Source organism: Barbus barbus, assembly GCF_936440315.1.
Source record: "Barbus barbus genome assembly, chromosome: 19".
Taxonomy (NCBI): domain Eukaryota; kingdom Metazoa; phylum Chordata; class Actinopteri; order Cypriniformes; family Cyprinidae; genus Barbus; species Barbus barbus.
In genome coordinates, this window is record NC_136747.1 from 18456982 (window position 1) to 18480661 (window position 23680).

The 23680-nt window shown below is 36.3% G+C and overlaps 2 protein-coding genes across 4 annotated transcripts in view; both read right to left on the reverse strand.

The window, feature by feature from the left end:
- Nucleotides 1-14992, reverse strand: part of LOC306885743 (sterile alpha motif domain-containing protein 12-like) — a 107894-nt gene extending 92902 nt beyond the window's left edge. The window contains exon 1 of one of the 3 annotated variants that reach the window (XM_079442485.1): nucleotides 14863-14990. In XM_079442485.1, coding sequence (XP_079298611.1) covers nucleotides 14863-14875 — 13 coding nt within the window. In that variant the 5' untranslated portion in view covers nucleotides 14876-14990. Of the gene's footprint in view, nucleotides 1-14273; nucleotides 14583-14862 lie in introns of those variants that run through there. The other 2 variants (XM_079442484.1, XM_079442486.1) reach the window with 2 other exon arrangements.
- Nucleotides 14993-19634: 4642 nt separating this feature from the next.
- Nucleotides 19635-21997, reverse strand: LOC306885741 (actin-binding Rho-activating protein-like; the record flags this gene model as incomplete). Its single annotated transcript, XM_079442481.1, has 2 exons — nucleotides 19635-20118; nucleotides 21375-21997. The coding sequence occupies 2 exons, from the start codon at nucleotides 21995-21997 to the stop codon at nucleotides 19635-19637; spliced, it is 1107 nt and encodes a 368-aa protein (XP_079298607.1).
- Nucleotides 21998-23680: the final 1683 nt, after the last annotated feature.

Sequence of the window (23680 nt, forward strand, 5' to 3'; positions counted from 1 at the left end):
TGTCATAGTTTTTTCACCCTCAGGTCTTCAAAAACTTTTAAACATGTATTAATCTTTTCTTCGGCGGAACACAAAAGGAGATGTTCAGCTGAATGTCCAAGTTGCTCCTTTCCATACAATGAAAGTAAGTAAATGGTGACAATCCTAAATTCAGTCTAATTCTGTGATCCTATATAGCTTCAGAAGGCAATTAATATAGTGCATAATTCATAAGACCACTTTTACGATGCTTTGTGCTTTTTGTCCTTTTTTGAGCTTGGCAGCCCGTGGTCCCTATCCACATTCATTGTATGGACGAGCACACAAGAGCAGCTTGGACATTCTGTGAAATCTCTTTTGGTGAAAAGAAGGAAATTCATACAGGTTTGGAATGACATGAAGATGAGTATATGTTCAGAATTGTAATTTTTGGATGAACTATTTCTTTAATTCTACTGGGATGATAAGCTCAACAAGCTCTCAATGCTAACACCAGCCTGCATTGCGTAACAGGTCATCAAATGAATCTAAGCCATGATGACATCTGCTGAATACCATTAGTGAGAGAACGACTGATAACTTGAGCAGAACAAATTGCTCTGCTATTATTTACTGAGCCCCTGTTGCTGTGAATGCTGGGGATATTCACCCTGTCTGATGTGTCTGTTCCAAAATACAGAGCCAGTGCATCTACAAGAAAGAAGCAGCCCTGAAACAAAAGCAACTTAGCATGCAAAGCACGAAGCACTTCCTTTGTCTCAAATTCTCTCCCTTTTTCTTTTCTCCATGCTTTGCTCTACATCCTTAGGTTCCACAAAATTTAAACCATTCGGTCAGGTTGTCTAATGGCCGGGCACTCCACAGAATATAAAAAAATATACATTTAATCCATGTCAAAGACAGAGCACTGCCCTTGATTTGTGTTTGGAGGGGTGTGCTGGAGGGTGATGTTGGGCCTTGAGGTGGGTAGGATGCTTTTTCTGCCTTAGCCTCTAAATATAGATCAGAACGCTCTTCCTCTCTTCGACATGCGCACTGAGAGAAGAAGGAAGTGAGAGACAGAGGGAGAGATGCTTCACGGTTTAAGTCAAGTCAAGTCACCATTATTTATATAGCGCTTTTAACAACGTAAATTGTGTCAAAGCAACTGCACAATATCAAAAAAGGAAAATAGTGTGTCAATAATGTAAAATTAAAAGATTAAAAAAATATTTTCAGTTAAAGGCATTTCATTATTGAATTCAGTGATGTCATCATCCAGCTCAGTTCAGTTTAAATAGTGTCTTTGCAATCAGGTCGACGATATCGCTGGAAATGAAGTGTCCCCAACTACGTAAACCAGAGGCGACAGCGGCAAGGAACCAAAACTCCATCAGAGACAGAATGGAGAACAAAACCTTGAGAGAATCCAGGCTCAGTCGGGGGGCCAGATCTCCTCTGGCCAAACGAACCAGCAGTTCAATTCCAACTGCAGCAAAGTCAGATTGTAAGGGCTCAACTGGTTCCAGTGGTCTTTCCCGATGGCTGTCTAAGTGGCAGGGTCCTCACTGGGGATCTGTCTCTGGCGCTCATCTCGGTGTCCTGGTCTCCGCTGGCGTTCAGGGCTGTAGAGGTCGTCTCTGGGTGCTGATCCACCATCTGATCTGGATACGGACGGTTTAATCCAGCCCTGCTTTCCTCCCCCTCATTTAAAGCACTAGTTCACCCAAAAATTAAAATGCTGTTAAGTACTCACCCTTGTCGTTTTTATTTTTGTGTTTTTTTTACATGGAATAAGAAAGAAAAAAATTGAGGAATATTCTCAACAGCATAGTGATCATAGAAACTTTATAAGAAAACAATTTAACCACTGAAAACACCAGTAAGATTTTTTTAAGAAATTAATGGTTTTATCCAACAAGGAAGCGATAAATTGATCAAAACTGACAAGACATTTATATTGCTACAAAAGATTGGCATTTCTAATAAATGCTATTCTCTTGAACTTTCTATTCGTCAAAGAATCCTGAAAAAAAAAAAAAAAAAGGTTTCTATCACGGTTTCCACAAAAATATTAATCAGCACAACTGTTTACAACATAGATAATAAATATTTTTAAGCAGCAAATCAGCGTATTAGAATGATTTCTGAAGGATCATGTGACACTGAAGACTGGCGTAACGATGCTGAAAATTCAGCTTTGCCATCAAAGGAATAAATAGCATTTTAAAATTAGGGATGTCCCGATCAGGCTTTTTGTGCCCCACATCCGATCAGAGTCATTTAATATATCTGTTGATACCAAAATACTGTCATACTCTCTCTTTTCACAATTATGAATATGGGAATACTGATATAAACTTCTTGTATTTTTTATGCACAATAAGCAGAATAATTGCAACATAAAGGTAAAAAGCGGAGATATGGTTAGAAAGTAAGAAGCTCGCGAATGCCATCATGCCAGTCTGTCAGTCAAATCTGAAGAAAGACGCAACCCAAAGCAATGCGTACAATGACATCTCAACACAGTCTGTCAGAAGATAAAAGTAAACAATAAATGAGTGATTGAGTGTGCATTAAATACAACCCGAATTCCGGAAATATTGGGGAGTTTTATTTAAATTAGAATAAACTGAAAATTAAAAGACTTTCAAATCACATGAGCCAATATTTTATTCACAATAGAACATAGCAAACATAACAAATGTTTAAACTGAGAAATTTTACACTTTTATCCACTAAATGAGCTCATTTCAAATTTGATGCCTGCTACAAGTCTCAAAAAAGTTGGCACGGGGGCAACAAAGGGCTGAAGAAGCAAGAAATTTTGAAAAGATTCAGCTGGGAGAATATCTAGCAACTAATTAAGTTAATTGACATCAGGTCTGTAACATGATTAGCTATCAAAGGGATGTCTTAAACCCTATTCTGACGGGATTACATTTACATGGAGAGGTGGGGTAAAGTATATTTTAACAGACCTGCTCAGTGATTTTAGTCCCGTCCGAATGTGCCATCTCAGTAATCATTACGGACAATGTCAGTAAAGATTACGGTGACTTTTACCTTCTGTAAAAGGTCCAGAAGAATTACCTCAGGTAATACTATTCCTGTGCGAATAGACCAGCTGTAAATATGTACCTAAATATTCCGTAATTTCCTATTTTAAATTAGTTTTCCACGTTTTTTCCACGCTCGAAGAAGCATTCAGTTGCATTCTATGTGGTGGGACAAGTCTGTGGCAAGCCTGGAATGTTTTCTGCATATGACAATGCATACCATTCAGATAAAAAAGAAGGTCGAAAGCACTTGTTAGAGACACACAACTTCTGTTAACTTTAGGTAAGTGCCTATTGCAAACAGAATCCAATCATAATTTAATTAATTTAATTAATAAATCGATCGATCGATGTAGCACACACGACAACAGGGAGGTGACGGCGGTGCATAAATCGATTTACTCCACCCACTTTTGGTAGATTTACTGAGATTTCTTATCCAGTGTGAATTGGCCATTAATATTACAGATGTCCTGTGGTAAATTAACATTACTCCATCTACCCTTGTGAAACTAATCCAGTCCGAATAGGGCTTTAGAGAGGCAGAGTCTTTCAGAAGTAAAGATGGGCAGAGGCTTTCCAATCTGTGAAAGAGTGTGTAAAAATATTGTGGAATACTTTAAAAACAACGTTCCTCAAAGTCAAATTGCAAAGGCTTTGCAAATCTCATCATCTACAGTGTAAAACATCATCAAAAGTTTCAGAGAAACTGGAGAAATATCTGTGCGTAAGGGACAAGGCAGAAGACCTTTGTTGGATGCCCGTGGTCTTCAGGCCCTCAAACAACACTGCATCACTCATCAGCGTGATTCTGTCATTGACATTACTAAATGGGCCCAGGAATACTTCCAGAAACCACTGCCAGTAAACACAATCCACCGTGCCATCTGCAGATGCCAACTAAAGCGCTATCATGCAAAAAGGAAGCCATATGTGAACATGGTCCAGAAGCGCCGTCGTGTCCTGTGGGCCAAGGCTCATTTAAAATGGACTGTTTCAAAGTGGAAAATTGTTCTATGGTCAGACGAGTCCAAATTTGACATTCATGTTGGAAATCACGGACGCCATGTCCTCCGAGGTAAAGAGGAGGGTCTATCCATCGCTTGACCCAGCGTGTTATCAGCGTTCAGTTCAAAAGCCAGAATCTCTGATGGTATGGGGGTGCATAAGTGCATATGATCTGGGATGATTTGGAAGGCAGGTTTTAGAGCAAAATATACTCCCCTCCAGACGACGTCTATTTCAGCAGGACAATACAAAACCACATACTATTACAACAGCATGGCGTCATAGTAGAAGAGTCCGCGTGCTGAATTGCTGTCTGCAGTCCAGATCTTTCACCTATAGAGAACATTTGGCGTATCATTAAACGAAAAATATGTCAAAGACGCCCACAAACACTTAATCAGGCAAGAATGGGACCAAATTCCAACACCAAAACTCCAGAAATTCATAACCTCGATGCCCAAACGTCTTCAAACTGTTTTGTAAAGAACAGGAGATGCTACTCCATGGTAAACATGCCCCCGTCCCAACTATTTTGAGACCTGTACCAGGCATCAAATTTGAAATGAGCTCATTTTGTGCAGAAAAATTTAAAATTTCTCAGTTTAAACAATTATGTTATCTATGTTCTATTGTGATTAAAATATTGGCTCATGTGATTTAAAAGTATTTTAGTTTTCATTTTATTCAAATTTAAAACTGTCCCAACATTTCCGGAATTCGGGTTGTATGTTACACATGGATGCTTGAATAGACTTCACTGGTTGTTGCGCATTATGCATGTACATTTCCACAACTCCTTTTCCTTTTAATGGCGGTTGTTAAACACATTTAAAAGGTGCACACTGCCTTCAGCTGCACAACACCATCATGACAGCTGATATAAAATAAGAATCGGGCTTTGGAGAGCTGATACAGATCAGTTAAAAAAATTCCTGATCCTTGAGATCAGCTCAGGACATCCCTATTTAAAATATTAAAACAGGAACATTTATTTTAAATTAATATAAATTAGTAATATACTAAATTACTATTTTTTTTGATAAAATATCGCACCTCTGTGAGGATTAGAGACTTTTTTTAAAAAGCTTACCAAACCCTACGTTTTGCATGGTGTATGTTTTCTGAAGTCATACAATAGATTTGTTTGACAAACAGCCTGAAGTTATGAACTGTTTTAAATCAGAAATGCCCTTTGTTATAGCCTTCCGATCAGAAATGGCACCTTACGAAGCATAACGTAATTTTGGATGTCAGTTACATTTTCAAACATAACTAGTTTTGCATTTCAAACATTATGCCTGATGTCATATTTATAGTACAGTTCCATTAATGCATTGTCCAATGCAGTGCCTTCTATTTGCTTACATTGCTTTCCCTAGAAATCAAACATATGACCTTGATGTTCCTTGCACTGTACTTTACTATTACAGAAACATTTAAATATTTAAGAGCAATGTTTGATGGAAAAAAGTGTAACAAATTACAGTGTTCATCACAAAAATATACAGAAGATGAATATTACACAGTTTGCTCAATATTAAGAACTGATGAATTAAGATTATTCAAAAGAAAACAAAAGGGTGATAAAGTGATTTGTGATTAAGTGACAAAATTTTTAATCTACTGTCCCTTTAAATGAGAAGGAAAGCAGTGTTGGTTTACACAGTGAAGCATTTCCTATAATGCGAAAGGCTGGAAAGGATGAACGAACAGAGGATCGATTCAGCTCAATAGTGTCTGAAAGTCCCAACTCATATTACCCTTAGCCTCAGCAGTATAGTGAGTATATCATCTGCAGCACTCTAGTGTGCTTCATGATGGGTTAGGCTGTGCTTGTGATGGCTATGCAATCTGAAGTAAGGCTAGATGGCAGGTCATTTAAAAGTGGAGTGGAGTGGAGTGGTTTGTTTGTGCACTCAGTGTGACCCAGAAACAGAAGTGGAGTTAGTTGAGAATCAGCTGATTCAGAACACAAATATACATCACTAGTTGGATGCATGGGTTGAAGAAATAAAGCTTAGAGTCTGCTGTACTGTGAGGGCAGTTCACTTTGAATGTTGTCAACTGCTCTGACACACACACACCGATGGAGGCTGGAATCATGAACCTATTACAGTATATACATTATCGACAAGGAGAAACCAGCAACTATGACCAGACCATGCTGGTCTCCTTGACTTAAGGACTAGACTGACGTGATGTAAATTCTAGTTTTAAAAGCATATTTTGTGTGTTAATTTCATTTAGAGGTCAATTGCCATTTGATTTTTTTTTCATTAACTCATTTATAAAGCATTTGTGAAAATATAATCTATGGATGTTTTATATCACTTAAAAAAAAAAACGTACACTACTGTTCAAAAGTTTGTGGTTGGTAAGATTTAAGATTTTTAAAGAAGTCACCAAGGCTGCATTTATTTGACCTAAATAAATAAATAAGAACTGTGAAATATTATAATATAAAATAACTGTATTCTATTTTAAAATGTAATTTATTCCTGTGACGACAAAGCTGAAATTTCAGCAGCCATTACTGATCAGAATCATCGGAAATAATTGTAACATTTCTTTAATTCTATACATTTCTTTCTATTATCATCTCCTATTTTTATCAATATTGAAAACAGTTGTGCTGCACATTTATTATTGTGGAAATTGTGATACATTTTTTTCAGGATAATTTAATGAATACAAAGTTTAAAATAACTAATTTATTTGAAATAGATATCTTTTGTAACATTATAAATGTATTTCCTGTCAATATAGTGCATCCTTGCTGACTAAGAAAAAAATGAAATAAAAAAAAAAGAGGAAAAAAAAAAAAAAAACTGACCTACTGTGAAAAACTGCAACACAAGCATAAGGCAACTGAATAATACATATATAACACAACAGAAATGTATCATGGCAAGGGGTTAGGCAGGAAAATATGACCATCACTGTTCTGAACATTAACATGTGAAACAATATAAACACGATGAACACAGGCCGACTCGAGTGTATGTACATTCTGTACTGTAATTGGCATGGTCTGCTATATTTTTCCGTTTGCTCTGCTTGAGCTTGAAGGATTTTGTTCTTTATATGTATATCATTTTTTTTGGGGGGGGGGGGGGGGGGGGGGGGGGGGGGTTGCACACATTTTCAACCAAAATAAAACCGTGAGATATAATGTAACTTTATTGTAGAACATTGTTGTGTATGATGCCTAATTATAAGCTTGTTCAGAAATCGTGACAAAAACTTTTATTATGATTTTTTTTATTATGATTATTATAAATAAAGTCTTTCTGATTAAACCTTAATTATAATAAACAAATATTCGAATATTTGTTTTTTATGAGCCCAAATATTCAAATACAATATTTTTGAAAAATGCCCATCCCTACTTCCAAATAAATCTTGACCTATAATGTAGTATAAACATTACGGTTATTACACATTATACAAAATAAATAACAGAAATATTACCAGAAGTGATTATCAGTGGCGTTTAATGAACTTAGAGAGTGTCAGAAGGCTGCTGTGAGATTAACATACTGAATTTTTGGCCTTCTGTCTCACTAGGGAAGCTTTTAAAAAGGTCAAACTGTGCTGCAGGCCTTTAAATCCGCATTTCAAATGCTTTACAGGGTGTACAAGTACCCCAAGATTTGAAAAGTTTAGAGACTGTCTGAGGACTGTTCCCATATGAACATTTCCAAATTTTAGCTTCTTAGCCTGCTGCAAAGAAAGTAAAAGCACATGTATGATTTAACCATAACCTTGAAGTTTTGCAACCTGCACTCTAAAAAATGCTGGGTAAAATATGGACGAACTCAACGATTGGGTTGTTGTGACCTAGCGGTTGGGTAACTGCCCAGACTGTTGGTTGAAAACAACCCAGCATGTATTCTGTCCAATATTTACCCAGCACTGGGTTGTATTTAACCCAGCATTTTTTAGAGTGTGGAAAACTCACTGTAGCGTTTTATCCAAGATTCACCAAAAAAAAAAAAAAAAAAAATGCACATCATGAAGCCAGTGGATTTTTTAAGTATGTTTAATGGGGGAAAAAAAGAAAACACATCATTGCTATCAAGCTTGGGTCTCTGCGAGTTCAAATAAAAAGAAATGTTTTAATATGACTGACTTGACATGAAATTTTATCCGCTAGACAGATCTAAGAATGCAGGCCTGTGCAGCTGAAATCTGAGAAGAAAGTTCAATAATGCAAGCTCAGAAAACTCTGAAGAACAGCTTTCAAATCAGCAGGGCCACTTCTCAGTGGACTCCTTGTTACACGCTTGCTAAAGCTCTAATTGAGCTCTTTGAAGATGCACAGAGAAAGAGGGAAAGAGAGAGCTAATTATCCCATATGTGAGCCAAGAAAAAGCTTCAAATCTTGGCCACCTTTCTCAATTGTAAGCCATCATCCAAGATAAAGGGAATGTCCCTGCTCTATAAAGTAGGTCACCTTCTGGAATTGGATACAGATATTGGACCCTGCCCTGGAAGACAAAGCGTTGGTCTACTGAATTCATTACATCTCCAAATCCAATCTGGATCTCAGGGTACCGATGGTCAGTGGGGTTCAAGTCTGACCAGAAAAACAAGAGGAAGATTTGCCCTTAATCATTTCTAAAGTGATTCAATCTGACATCTTATCAAAAGTTAAGACTGAATGTTATGTCCCAAGCATTAATGTCTCCAGGGTTTTGATCTTTTACAATTCATTCAACTGATGCAGATAAAAAAAACTTGCATACTAAGATGTACTGTACTTTGTTCCATATATATTACTAATTCAAGTCAGTGAAAAAAGCTAGTGACCCACTTTAAATAGAAACAACTTTACTCTAAAAATATTTTCAACACTGACCTACCAATAACTTGCTTAGCAGACAAAACAGAGGCAAAACACTCATTGCACATTTGAAACAGTCATGGTCTTGAGAGAGATTATAAATAGCAAGTATTGCAAGTTAATATGGACGCAAAGTACTGAGACGGATATAAATATTTAATCAGAGGCAAGATTTTGAAAGCATTTCAAAATCCTATTTTAGGAATTTGTGACTTGTTTCAGAAACAAGGAGTTTCTTGCATGGTGTCTGTCCACTGGGACTGTGCACTTTTTATATTTGTAAAATCTCTCTCAAGATCCACAAAGGAAAACCTGTCATCTTATTTTGTTCTCATTTTGTTTGTTCCTTTTGCTGCTCAAAAGAGTCTTTCTGCTGTAATTATTTATGACCTCCCCACTTTCAACCGGTTGTGGCTACCCAAATATGATATGTAGCCTCAACAAAGGTCACCAAGGAAAGGGATACCTGATATCTGTTATTTCCTGCTAATGGTCACATTATCATACAATACAAATCATGTTCAGCAACATACTGTACAGCACCGTATTTCTCATACAAGACTTGTCACTTCATCTAATATGTTATTTCTTTACCCAAATTATATTGAAGCAAACATGCAGTGACTCCTTCATTACTATATTGTACATTTAATTGCACAACTATAGGATAATTTTGGTGATATTAAGCTTATTAACTTATGTCCTAGCCTTACAAACCAATGCTCAGAAAAGTATGTTTCAGCTCAGTGTGAATCAAGTGATTCATTCAAGGCATCTAATAAATCTACCTGCAATCTTGACAGCAGATGACTTATTATTGACCACAAAAGTTGGAATGGCATTGCTTAGCATGCAAATAAGAAGCTTATCCTTGCAGAAAACTAAATGCATGTCCAAAATAATGCTAATAAACAAAGTTTATGATATGAGGAAACTGACATTGAACTCATCTACACAAAAATCGGCCTATATCATCTGGGAACAGATGTTACCATAAAAATGTGACACTGAGATATTTGTTAATCACACCACAAAGAAAAAAAAAATTAACTTGACTTGCACTGACATCCAGTCCTGGCACAAGTCTGATAACATACAGTATCTCAGTATCCGATCAATCCATCCTTTGTAACAATTTACTAAAAGAGATATGATCACATCAAAGTGCTACAATTACAGTAAATTAATCAGGTACTGTACTAAAAATACTGAAAAGACTTTGAATAGCTTTCCTGTAGCTCAAATGGTAGAGCATGGAACTAGCAACGCCAAGATTATGGGTTCGATTCCCAGGGAAAGCAAGAGCTGATAAAATGTAAAACTGTAACTGGAATGCAATGTAAGTCGCTTTGGATAAAAGCGTCTGCTAAATGCATAAATGTAAATGTAACATGCACACTTGTGCAAACTTAATATGCTTCATTGCTGTGAACATGGCAATAGCAGTCAGATCCTCTATCCTCAATTCAGATGAATATTAATCAGGGCTTAAATTAGACTGACTATCTTTATCCCTTCCCTTCGGCGTCAACTCTGTAAAGTAAAAATAGCTTTGAGGAGTGAATAAATAGATGTGCAGAGCAATCCATATTGATCCCTCCAGTGGGTGAGACAGCATTTGCAGCTCACTGCCACGGCCCTGAGACTTAGGATGAAAATTTTTTACTCTCTATATGTTAGGTCTCTTTGAAGATCTATTGGATCGATGCTCCTTTACTTGTTCACATAATATTCTTAAGAAGAAATGTGCATATAGTGCCAAGACAAGCAATTTTTACCCCAACTTAGCACTTCAACTATGAGAAACAAATATTTTACATTGCTCAGGTGTCAACAGTTGCACAGATAACTTACTGAGGTAAGCTTGAACTAAATGCATGTACTGTACAGTGTTCCTTGGATTGTGGTGTGATCTTGATCAAAACTGATTATTGTGTGGAAATCAAATCAATGACTGACTGGTGAATATGCACATATTCAAATTCAGTATGATTGTTTCACACTGTTAGCATCAAACTTGGTTGATTTGAATCTATGCAATTTAATGATATTTGAGAGCTGCAGCTCAGGAGATTATTATCAGTAAATAATAACACATTTCAGTTTTCCTCAAACAACACAATTAAAAAAAGTTTTAAAAGCTGGAAAAAGAAAACTGGTGCATGTAACATTATTAATCTGTTTCCGCGCTTTCTAAGCCTACACAGTCTGAAACCTTCAGAACAAAGTTGCTACATCAACACTCTGGTGTATTTCCAATATCTGCAAGTCAACCAGCTTCAATATGAATTGAGTAAACAACTTTCAAGGCATCATTCTGTAAATCCTATTTCTCATTCGCCAAGCATGTTGAAGTTTTGTGATACCGTTAAATAAATATTAAACTGGGTTGTATCTTTTCCTAGCCTCCAGCCAAGATACATGACTGCAATCTTTCTACATTCTGTAAATGTAGCTTCTTCTTACGTTCTAAAGAACTAAATTAATTTCTACAATATCAATGGCATGGCATTTGAGGTGCCTGGGAAAATCGGTACCCGCTTGCCTTTCTCCCTTGTGACCTGCAGCATAATGATTCAGACATCTCCAAATTTCACTAATATTCAGTGTATTATCTAGACTGGGTCATTCTAATATGCTGATATGGTAATGGTACTTAAGAAACATTTATGTTGAAACGAGTTGTGCTGCTTAATATTTTTGTGGAAACCATGATATATATTTTTCAGGTTTGTTTGACAAGTAGAAAGTTGCAAAGAACCAAATTATTTGAAGTATAATTTGTTGCAAAAGTCTTTACTGTTTCTTTTGATTAATTTAAATGCATCCTTATTAATTTCTAAAGAAATAAAATATATCTTATTGACCCCAAATGTGAAGCAATAGTTTGTATATAGGTCAGGATTTCAAAACAGGTCTCCTTGCATACTAAAGAAAATTAGGTAACACTTTAGTTTAGGAACCAACTCGTTGTTTATTAGCATGCACATTACTAACATATTGGTTGTTTATTAGTACTTATAAAGCACATATTAATGCCTTATTCTGCATGACTATATTTTAGAACACTTAATCCTACCCCATCCCTACACTTAACTAGCCTACCTTACTAACTATTAATAAACAGCAAATTAGAATTTTATTGAAGCAAAATTCTCGTAGTTAAGAGTTAGTTAATAGTGAGAATTTCTGAACACTGCTGAAGGACTGCCAAAAGCACCCAAAAACCAAAACTGTGATCTGAGGAACCGTAAATATAACAAAGAACATTTTTAATCTAAAAGAATCATTGCCAACTAAACTGCCCTAAATAGCAGAAACTGGTTCTTGTAACACCTCAATTCTTTTGATCAAAGGCAAGAGCTTGCTCTCTTCAGAAGCTGTGTTCTGGAACGTACTATCTTTCGACAGTTTCTTCAGCACTGCATACATATTAGCAATGTGTTGCACCACATCAGTCTCTGAGTCTGCTTGGAGTGGGTGGGAGTCTCTCGCCGTTTTGATCTTGAGTCAGTTCAGGGGCTTGAGAATGCAAATGTCTTTGAAATGTCTCCTGTGACTATGTAAGTGTAACCAGGCCATTCCAACATATATTTCTCAACTAAATTTTACATACAGGAAGTATAAAACTCCTCATTTTATACATGCCAAACATTTCAACATAAAGTACATATTTCCGCTGCTTAATGTCAGTGCCATGCATATCTCACATATGTTCTGCTGTTTTATAATGTCTAAACATCACTCTAAAAGCAGAAAAGTATCCACTAAGGATGAAACATTCAGCAGAGCATGAATTAAGCAGCCCTCCAGCTGAGTAAAAATGATGTGTCTTGTTCATTCAGGCTTGGTTTCAGCTTATATGTCACATCCCAGATGACCAATCATGAAGCAGAATAAAAAGTGTTTTTAAGAGCCAAAGCATTTATACAAAAACACCCAGAGCAAGATAAGGTATGAGATCCCTTGAGATGATAAGGCAAGACTATTTGAACAACCACACTACAGCATGATAAAATATTTAAATAGCATTTAAAATATATAATCACTCAGAGTTTTGAAACAGATCTGTAGGGAGTGCTCATTTGTCAATGGAATAAAACAGCAGGCCAGCAGTACAAGCAAGGAGTTACACTGGACAATGTACACTCCCTAAAGATGTGCACATTTTTGTGCACACGCCTTTAATGTTAAACGTATATTCTCAGTTACTTTATTCTCTTAACTGCATGCTGAGACAAGTCATCTTCAAAATGCTGACTACAAAAGGTTTGGATATGTAATTCTAGCTTTTGGCCCTATCCAGGATGCAAATTACAGTATTGGGTACAGTATGACCTGTCAATTAAGGACGGAGCCACCAAGAGGAAGTCAAAAAAGCTTGTTAATATGCATTTATTTTACCCTGTCTTCATTAAACTTACAAATGTACAACATAAAACTTATGACACACTCTATAATGGTTTGCTATAATGGTCAAGCGAATGCTTAAAAAACACTAGGATATGAACAGAAAACAATGTAAACAATGAAACTTTAACAACTAAACATTTTTTTTTTTTTAATTGCATGTCATTATTTAAAATTAATTGGAGGCCATCTATCACCTGCACTGATAAAGTTATTTATTATAGGTAAAATGTTTTTATTTTATTTTATTTTTTTATGAAAGCATAGGCATTTAAAGAATTTAAGAAATATTATATTTGTAGATGTCAGATTGAATCACTTTAGAAATGATTAAGGGCAATATCATATTTGGAACCAGACCAAACAAGAATCTAAGAAACAATAAACTGAAATTCATATTTCCGTTTATTTTGTTCAAAGATTCAGGATTATTATATAATTATAGGTGGGTTATTGTTTGATCCTATTAAGATTTCCAAACACCCATTTGTTTTCCAAATTAAAATATTATCATATTAACATAAATGTGCAAGTACATTTTTGTTTCATAATTGCTATTGTAGCATGTTGCCACAAAGGTAACATGTACTGTATATCAGTACCGTTCAAAAGAACTGTATATTTTTCCTATGCAAGAACGAAAATGTCAATTAGTGAGGACTTTAAATCACTTTAAAAAAATAATTCGACTCTTAAAAATATATAGCCTACCGACGTTAAACGAGTGTCAGCTAGTCACAGTTTCCTCAACATAGCCCATCATTCCACAAATCAACTTTAATAAGCATTCAGTGGCAGAAAAAGCAGTAGATCTTACATCTGACTGAAGTTAAGTGATGCGAATCTTGGCATTATTCATGACCTTACAAACTGGTTTGCTTGATCTGCCAATGCGATACAGTTACAAATTACAATCGATAAATCGTCATTCAACGCAAGTTTCGAGAAATTACAGATTACAGCGACACAGATGTCCTCAGAGATAAACCTACCTCGCATTGGGTTTTGAATCCAGAGGATTCCCCCGATAAGGTGAGGAGACTGCCCTAACATCATGGTACCAGAGCAGGTGGTCGAAACACCTGACAGAAGCGTCGAGCTCGCGCGCCTTATGAAAGCTGATTAATAATAACGCGCTCGCGCCAGTCCGCTGGTCCTCAATGAAGAGCGCATCGAATCTCAATGACCTACGTGAAAGAGTCGCACAAAATACGGTTTCTAAACATTAAAATGGTTCATTAGGAGTAGGAACATGCTGTATTGTGTTCTATTCCTCTCAATGGTGTTCCGCTGCGAGATGTGAATCAGTGCGTGGACGTGCACATGCTGAATGATGCAGATCGTGAATCTTCACAGTACAAGCATAGACTGATTTCAAGCCCATGGGCCCCGCGAGCCCATCTCCATGTCATAGGTTTCCAGTGCAGGAGCAGGACAAAGATCTGCGGCTGATCGGCAGCCAATCATAATCCCAACCCGGCTGAGGGGAAGCTTCGTTTGTTTGTTTGTTTGTTTTCTGTTCTTTTCAATAAACAAACATTTCCGCTGAAATACATCTTGAGACGTTTGTGAAAGTCTTACCTTGAACAGCCATGCCGCTACTCCATGAGTTCGCGCATTATGGGAAGGAAGGTAAAGCTGTTGGTTGTCTGAGTAGCCTGCCCCACTCTACAACAAAGCGTCTTGCTTATTAACACTTGCAAGTAACCTCTGTCAAAGCCGAGTGTGCTGAAAAGGCGTGAAATGTGTACTCAAAGAACCATGGGTATTGTAGTTCCACCTTAAGTTACTGGATCTGTAACCACGTTGTTAAACCGGTTTCAACTACTAATTATATTAGTCAGCATAGACATGTTTGTTAGTTAGCTAGTTAGTTAGTTAGTTTAATGAATAAATAGCCTATAAGTATGTATTTATTTCAAATATAAATAAGCATTTAGGCTAACATTCATCCAACATTCAATAGTCTATCGGCTACACAATTTTATTTGATCTATCTACGTTTGTGAATTTATTTGTTTGTTTGTTTGTTTGATTAACATTGCCATGCATGGGAGAATAAAAGGCTGCGAGAAATGTGAGTGTTACACATTTGAAAGTAAACGGATTGTCAACTCTGACAGAAAAACCTCATCTTACTTTATTGAAATATTTGATGATTATGTTTTAAGTAGTGCTGTCAAACGATTAATCGTGATTAATCGCATCCAAAATAAGTTTTTGTTTACATATATGTGTGTACTGTGTATATTTATTATGTAGCTATATAAAGACAAGCACATGCATGTATATATTTAAGAAAAATATGTTACGTTTGTATATTAAATATATTTATATATGATATAATTTATATGAATATAAATATACACATGTAAATACATGTAAATATTTTCAAAATATATGCTGTATATGTGTGACTTTAAATATACATAAAAAGTATACACATTGCACGCACATATATGTAAACAATTTTTTTTTATTTTGGATGCAATTAATCGCGATTAATCGTTTGACAGCACTAGTTTTAAGAAATGTTTATATATATTTTTTATTTAGGTTCCAAACGCATTGTAAGCCGTAAGAAATTTGTGATGTTGCTCACAAACATGGCTCATTTTTGTGGAATTTGTACATGTGAAACTGTGCACCTGTTGCATGCCTCTAACTCACTGAATATTATTTTTTGAAAAGTTCTGACTATCATGACAAAGAGATTTCTCCATTGTTATAATTTCTAACATGTTTGAGAGACAGCCATATAAATCTCAACTAACAAACTTCCAAATTTTAAGTCAAAGGCCCCTTCAAAACATGTTATTGTTCAAAGCTGGTGTGCTTTTTTTCCTCATTTGGTAGCTAGCACAAATATCTCCATTTACTTTTTCCGCTCTAGCTGTCCAAAAAGGACAACACTGAGTCAGAACAACCGGAGAGCCACATCAATTCTTTATTGAGCTCTTAATCAGGACCACTTCCTGTGAAAGAATTTGACATCCCAGGATGAGACAGAAGCTAGTATAAAGTGGAGAATGCAGAGACTGAAAAGGCATCATTATAGATACAGATAACTGTCTGCAGAACTCAGGCTTACTCAGTTTCTTTTGCATGAGTGAATACAATAATGATGAGCATGAAGCCTCATGTAAACCTACATCCCCATGCCTGTGAACTGATCACATCACAACCTAATTCAGGTTATGGGAAATGTGTTAGAAAATATGTCATCTATAATTACACATGGTTCACTTTGGGTCTTCTGTGTGGCAGTATGAAATTATTTTGAACAGGTTTAGTTGAACAAAAAAAAAAAAAAAAAAAAAAAACATCCCTGCACATTATTGCTTCAATCTTGTTGAACCCACTCTAATGAAATGCCTGTTTTGGGGGTTATTTTGTGGCAGGCAGATAGAGAACAATATACACAGATATAGTGGAGACATCCTACATTAAGAACAAGGTCATTATCCAAGTCTCAGGAAAGTGAAACACCAGTAATTTCATCTTCCAGCTGTAATTTGTGACAATTAGAGGTCGCCTTTTGGCAGCTCAACAACCCTCAAGGCTCTTGTTCAACCAACTATCCACAGACAGCCAGTGTATTGAGAGTGCACTTTCAGATCAGTGTCATTACAGTTGGAGCCCCTTGGTGGACATCATGGATCCTGGAACAAATAATAACTATTTTGGGTCTGACCAAGTGGCTTTTCCTGAAATTATACTTTTTATTTTAATTTTGTTTTCATCAGTGGACACCTAACTTTGCAAATAAATAGCAAATATGGAGAACACTGTATATTATGTAATTGACCTAAATTAAAACCTTCAAGTGGAGCTACAGAGATTGCCTGTCCAGCAGGTCCAGGTATAAGATTTTGTTCCACATTTTTATGTCATGATAGATAGCACTTCCTGTTAAGGTTTTTTTTATTTTTTTTTATCCGCATTCCTGATGATTACAGTCAGCTCTAGTTTTTCTGGTTTCCAGACAAATGACAATTAAAGAATGTTTGGCATTTCTTATCAGTTTGCTCTGTGACTAAACGTGTTGTTCTGCTACATGTCTTCATGCTCTTATGTTGACACAATTTCCATAAGCTTCCCATAAACATGCTGCCATTTGTTGCTGTAACGTGACATAGTTTGAAAGAGACAACCACTGTTTATTTATTTTCATTTTAAATCACCCTGAAATAAAAAAAAATAAAAAATCATATGCTTCTTGCAAAGTAGGCTGCTTCCAAATTTCCAAATTGTTAAAAGAAAGCATCTGTGACTGAATATGTGAAGGACAGATTTTATTGTCAGTTCTATACTAATCAAAACAAAAGGCCCATCTTGTTTTACTCAAATACTTGTATTTTATTAAAAGTACATCATGTACTAAATGCAGAGATAATTTCCAGTTTCATAATGACTGCAAATACATTACAAGGAGGAAATTGTAGAGTTAGTGCACTGCTCCCTCTTCTGGATGATTTATAGTATGACAAATAATATACTAACAGCAGCCCTTTTTATCTCTACTGTATAACCTTAGTGCAAAAAATTCAATTCGTTTCAGTAGTTTCTTATTTACAAAGCATGAGTCAATGAAACAAATCTTTGTACATGCATACACATAAATAAGCAAACACGGCAAGTGCTGAGACAGCTCAGAAAACTCAGTCTGCAAACTTACAAACTGTAATACAGGTGCATCTCAATAAATTAGAATGTTGTGGAAAAGTTCATTTATTTCAGTAATTCAACTCAAATTGTGATACCCGTGTATTAAATAAATTCAATGCGCACAGACTGAAGTAGTTTAAGTCTTTGGTTCTTTTAATTGTTGTGATTTAGGTTCACATTTAACAAAAACCCACCAATCTCAACGAATTAGAATACTTCATAAAACCAATAAAAAATTTTTTTAGTGAATTATTGGCCTTCTAGGAAGTATGTTAATTTACTGTATATGTACTCAATACTTTGTAGGGGCTCCTTTTGCTTTAATTACTTCCTCAATTCAGCGTGTCATGGAGGTGATCAGTTTGTGGCACTGCTGAGGTGGTATGGAAGCCCAGGTTGCTTTGATAGCGGCCTTCAGGTCATCTGCATTGTTGGGTCTGATGTCTCTCATCTTTCTCTTGACAATACCCCATGGATTCTCTATGGGGTTCAGGTTTAGGCGAGTTTGCTGGCCAATCAAGCACAGTAACACCATGGTCATTGAACCAGCTTTTGGTACCTTTGGCAGTGTGGACAGGTGCCAAGTTCTGCTGGAAAATAAAATCAGCATCTCCATAAAGCTTGTCAGCAGAAGGAAGCATGAAAATTGCTCTAAAATTTCCTGGTAGATAGCTGCATTGACTGTGGACTTCAGAAAAAACAGTGGACCAACACCAGCAGATGACATGGCAGCCCAAATCATCACTGACTGTGGAAACTTCACACTGGACTTCAAGTAACATGGATTCTGTGCCTCTCCACTCTTCCTCCAGACTCTGGGACCTTGATTTCCAAATGAAATGCAAAATTTACTTTCATCTGAAAAGAGAACTTTGGACCACTGAGCAACAGTCCAGTTCTTATTCTCCACAGCCCAGGTAAGACGCTTTTGACGTTGTCTCTGGTTCAGAAGTGGCTTGGTAGCCCTTTTCCTGAAGACGTCTGAGCGTGGTGACTCTTGATGCACTGACTCCAGCTTCAGTCCACTCCTTGTGAAGCTCTCACAAGTGTTTGAATCGGCTTTGCTTGACAATATTCTCAAGCTTGCAGTTATCCCTGTTGCTTGTGCACCTTTCCCTACCCAAATTCTTCCTTCCAGTCAACTTTGCATTTAATATGATTTGATACAGCACTCTGTAAACAGCCACACCTTTCAGTAATGACCCTCTGTTACTTACCATCTTTGTGGAGGGCATCAATGTTCATCTTCTGGATCATTGCCAAGTCAGCAGTCTTCTCCATTATTGTGGTTTCAAAGAACAAGAGATATCCGGAATTTATACTGTAGAGATGGTCATTAATTGAAACTCAAATGTAAATATTCTAATATTTTGAAATACTGATTTTTGACTTTCATGAGCTGTAAGCGCTAATCATCAAAATTAAAACCAAAAAAACTTTTGAAATGTTTTACTTTACATGCAATGAATCTAAAATATATGAAAGTTTCACTTTTTGAAATAACTTACAAGAAAAAAAATGAACTTTTTCACGACATTCTAATTTATTGAGATGAATCTGTACATACATGTAAACAGTTAGAACCAGTAGTAGTTTAATAATATAATTTAACACAATAATACATTTCTATATTTTATCAATAGCAGCAAAATCCTTCACATTCAGTTCAGGGTCCCCACACTGTGTCATGCTAACAGAGTAATAATGATGCCATCATCCCGGCCCTGCCACAGCATCTCCCCCTCAAAAGCCACCTTTCCATGCTTCCTGGCCCTCATTAGTATGCCCACAACTTTATCAGAGATCCGTACATATCTGTCAAACAGGTCGCCAAAAGTCACTCTAGTGTAACCATCTGGATCTGGGCCCGCCATGGTCCTTATGATGAAGCACATGTCATCTATCTCCCGGTGGATGTGTGCCTCTGCGCGTTTGGCCCTCTCTGCTGTCTTACTGCCCTCTTTGGGTCTCCCATAGCCCTCCTCACCCCTCCGCAGCCGTGTTGACATGGAGTACTCATAATCAAAGTCCTCGCTGAAGGGGTTGAGCTTCTGATTGATGGTATGCTCCGATGCCCAATTTTGCCAGCGGCTTTTTAAGTTGCCCACAGCGCTGTATTTTTTGGACAGGGTATTTATTTTGTTGGCATCTTCAACATCCTTCTTGCCCCTAAAAAGATTGCATATTATTTATAATAATGCATATTATTTATAAAACATTGCAACTTGTAATGCTAGTAGGCTATTTAAGTGCAACAAATATGCTATACTATAGCAATTTGATCATATTTGTTTAAAGCAACTGTATGTTTAGGGAAGGGCGATATATACTGGTAGACACAATTAACTGGTAGAGATTTGTCAACCGGTAGAGATTTTGGACTGTCGTCACTATCATGGTTACAAGTTCACATGGCATTGATGTGCTACATGGTCACGAAAACTAATCATTTGCATGTGTTTTAAGCATTGCAGTTTAAAAACAAATGATTTTAAACCATTGAAATGCAATCAGCAGTGAAAGAGAACTCATTTTGCTATATGCAGGTTTTAGTTTGCTATTTTTGTCTTTTGTACCCGCTCAACAAACTCCCAGGACAGATGTTTGGTGGGGATAGCATGGGGAAGAAACAGAAGCTGTTTGCCTTATTAGAAGTCCATGTGCCATTAGAATGATGAGTAAATCATTAATCTTAATAAGTGAGTTATTTAAACACACTGATTCATTCAGTAACAAAACAAATGGCAATCCTTTTTTTTAAGTGAGAATCTTTTACTTAACCAATTCTTTCAAAAACAGATTAATTCAGGAACTGAATAAGTAATTGTCTTTATGAGTAATAATAAAAAAGACAAAGTTGGATGGCAAAAAAGTTGGCAGAGTGGCTCTAAATAATCAGTATGGCTTGTGTTGATATTGCTTATATCGTCCCCTTGGAGTTATAAGGTTCTATCTGACATTTTTGTCAAAATTGAGTTATTTACATATTCTTATTCTGTGACAATTTATTTACATTATGTGATAGATTTTTTAATGTTGTGTACATTTTGGGACTTTTTATTTAAAAAAACAAAAGTTCTGTCTACACAGTCAAATGGAATGCAAAAACTTTGAAGCTCAATATCTCAAAATGACTCGGAATGCAGATAGAACCTTATAATTCCAGGGGATGATAGTATTATAGCATAATAAAGTATTATAGCACAATAAAAGCTCTAATGGTGCATAAATGGTGCACTCTATGGTGCATTTCCATCAAACACAGCATAAGTTAAAAATATATTGCTTTACAACATCTAAATATTACCATGACTGACTAACCTTTCATACCCAAGGAAAAGATCACACATTTGCTTTATCACTTTTTGTTAAAAAACCCACTCCACTTTTTATCTCAACTGTTGCATTAGAAGACCAGAACTTACCTGAGAACAGAGGATCTTTTGATTGTGACCTCAGACTCTGTATTTTCATTCATCCTATTATTCTCTGTGTCCTCCTGGTTGGTTCCTAGCTGCAGGCTTTTAGCCTCATTATCCTCACCGCCCTCTTGAGTCTGCTTTTTTTCCTTTTCCATTTCCTTCCAGCCCCGTGTCAGCTCCGAAACCATGTTGGAGCATTTTCTGCTGCATGTGGGTGACCCTTTCTTGCTCAGCATCTTGTCCAGTTCATCCGTGGCCGGGTCCTTACAGATGCGTTTGGTCAAAAAGTCAATGCCCGCACTTTTCTCATGAACTTCCCTCGTCACAGTTTTCACCACTTGTGCGGTTTTGATGCGTGACTCCTCGGTGGCCTCCACATCATCTTGTTTATTATTTCTAGGGTCCTGATTGGAAAGAGACTTCTGTGATGGTTTGATCTTTGGAGCTACTTTTTTTGCATCTTTGGGGTCTTCTGGGTAACTTGGGGCCCATCCACTGGGTTCGCTGGACTGCTTCTCTTCATTTTCGCTCACCCACTCCTGCCAGCTCCGTGTTAAGCTGCACACCATGCTTATGGCACGCAGCTTTTTAATGTTCTTATTTGTTGAGGGCTTCTTTTCTGACATCGTTTACCTCCAAGGGGTTGCTTCATTCATTTAAATTCTTTGACCCTGATGGCTTTTATATAGCACCTCGTTGTGATTCCCAACCTGTAGTAAATTCTAGACTCTGAGCTCTCCCTTAGGCACTAGTGGTTTTGAAATGGGTGAACCAACCTTACATGGCAGTGGAAAGTATGCCAGGCATCTCCACTGATCATCTTTCCTTGACACTTACCGACCTCTGGGATTGGTGGGGAATCACGTTTCATCATAGACGTTGCCCATCGCTGGGGGTAAACAGGGCAAAGATGTCAGAGAGTGTTAACCTTTTTCCTAGGCTGCAGAAATGTGCATACAACTGCTCTGTATGTCTTATCTGGATACTTGCATTCAGTTGACTTTGTCTTTAGCATTACCTGATGCTTATCAAGATAATCAGTTAGCAGTGTCAGTTAGCAAAAGCAACAATGTCCATGTTGTCAATGCTAAGTGGTAAACTACCAATGTGAACTGTGTGGATCATATGCATAGGTTCCCCCACAGTAAATTATACTGTGAATAATTATAGTGGGAATGACTAGATTCTTGACAACAATTCCAACTAAATGTCCAAGTTGAAGGAAGAAGTTAAGTATTAAAGCTTATTTTTAAATTTAAACCTGGAGACTACAATGTTACTTAGACCATCACACCACATGGTTTATTTCAACTTCATGAAAAATAATATAGTTAATAGATAGCCTAATATATATATATATATATATATATATATATATATATATATATATATATATAGATAGATATAACATATATACAGTAAAACATTTTATTATAACACATATATGAAGTAATAAATACATTTTAATATGATATAATTTAATATATGCAGTAAATATTTATAGTTTTTAACTAGAGTTAAAAACTATTATAATTAATATTAATTGTATGCAATTATATGTATGTACACATTTTTTCTACTTGAAATAAAATTTTATTCAGTGTGGTACTTGCAATTTCTTCATAATTATTTGGGTATTTTACTAGCAATTTTTGAGTGAAAATAGTTTCAAAGTAAATCATACACTTATATTTATTTATTTATTTTGCATGTGTGTGTGTGTGTTCAAATAACAAATGTAAATGTACAGTGCTAAACGGGAATTGTTCAATAAACATAAAATATGCAATTATAGGATAACATATCTCCCTATAGTCCAAGCAAGAGAACAAGATAAATAATAATAAAGAAGAAATTAATAACCTTTTTGATTTAGGGAAGAGCAAATGTCAAGGAGTCACTCGATCCAACACAGAAGCAGAGATGTCTTTGGTAAGGAAAAAAGTCACCTGAAGGAGACATTGCAGGAATTTCTGCTTGCGTACACAGCAGATAGTCTTGCATTGCACCTGGCAGCATGCTAAGACAGAAAGGATCCGACAAAATTATAATGCAACTGAACTAGAAACACTTCTCTTTCTTTATGCCACAGAAAAGCATTTAAGTGCAGAAAATTGTGCTTGTGCATATTTAAATGTTGTGTATACTAAAAGGTGTTTAAGTATGTCAACTATGTTTATCGGTTTGTTTTCTGATAGCATTGAGAGGCATTATTAATAGTATCTGCATGAAGAAAGGGAAGGCAGCTGCTGGCTGTCAGTCACATTATGTAGAGCTGTGTCAGTGTGGATGCATAGTGGACGGTCACT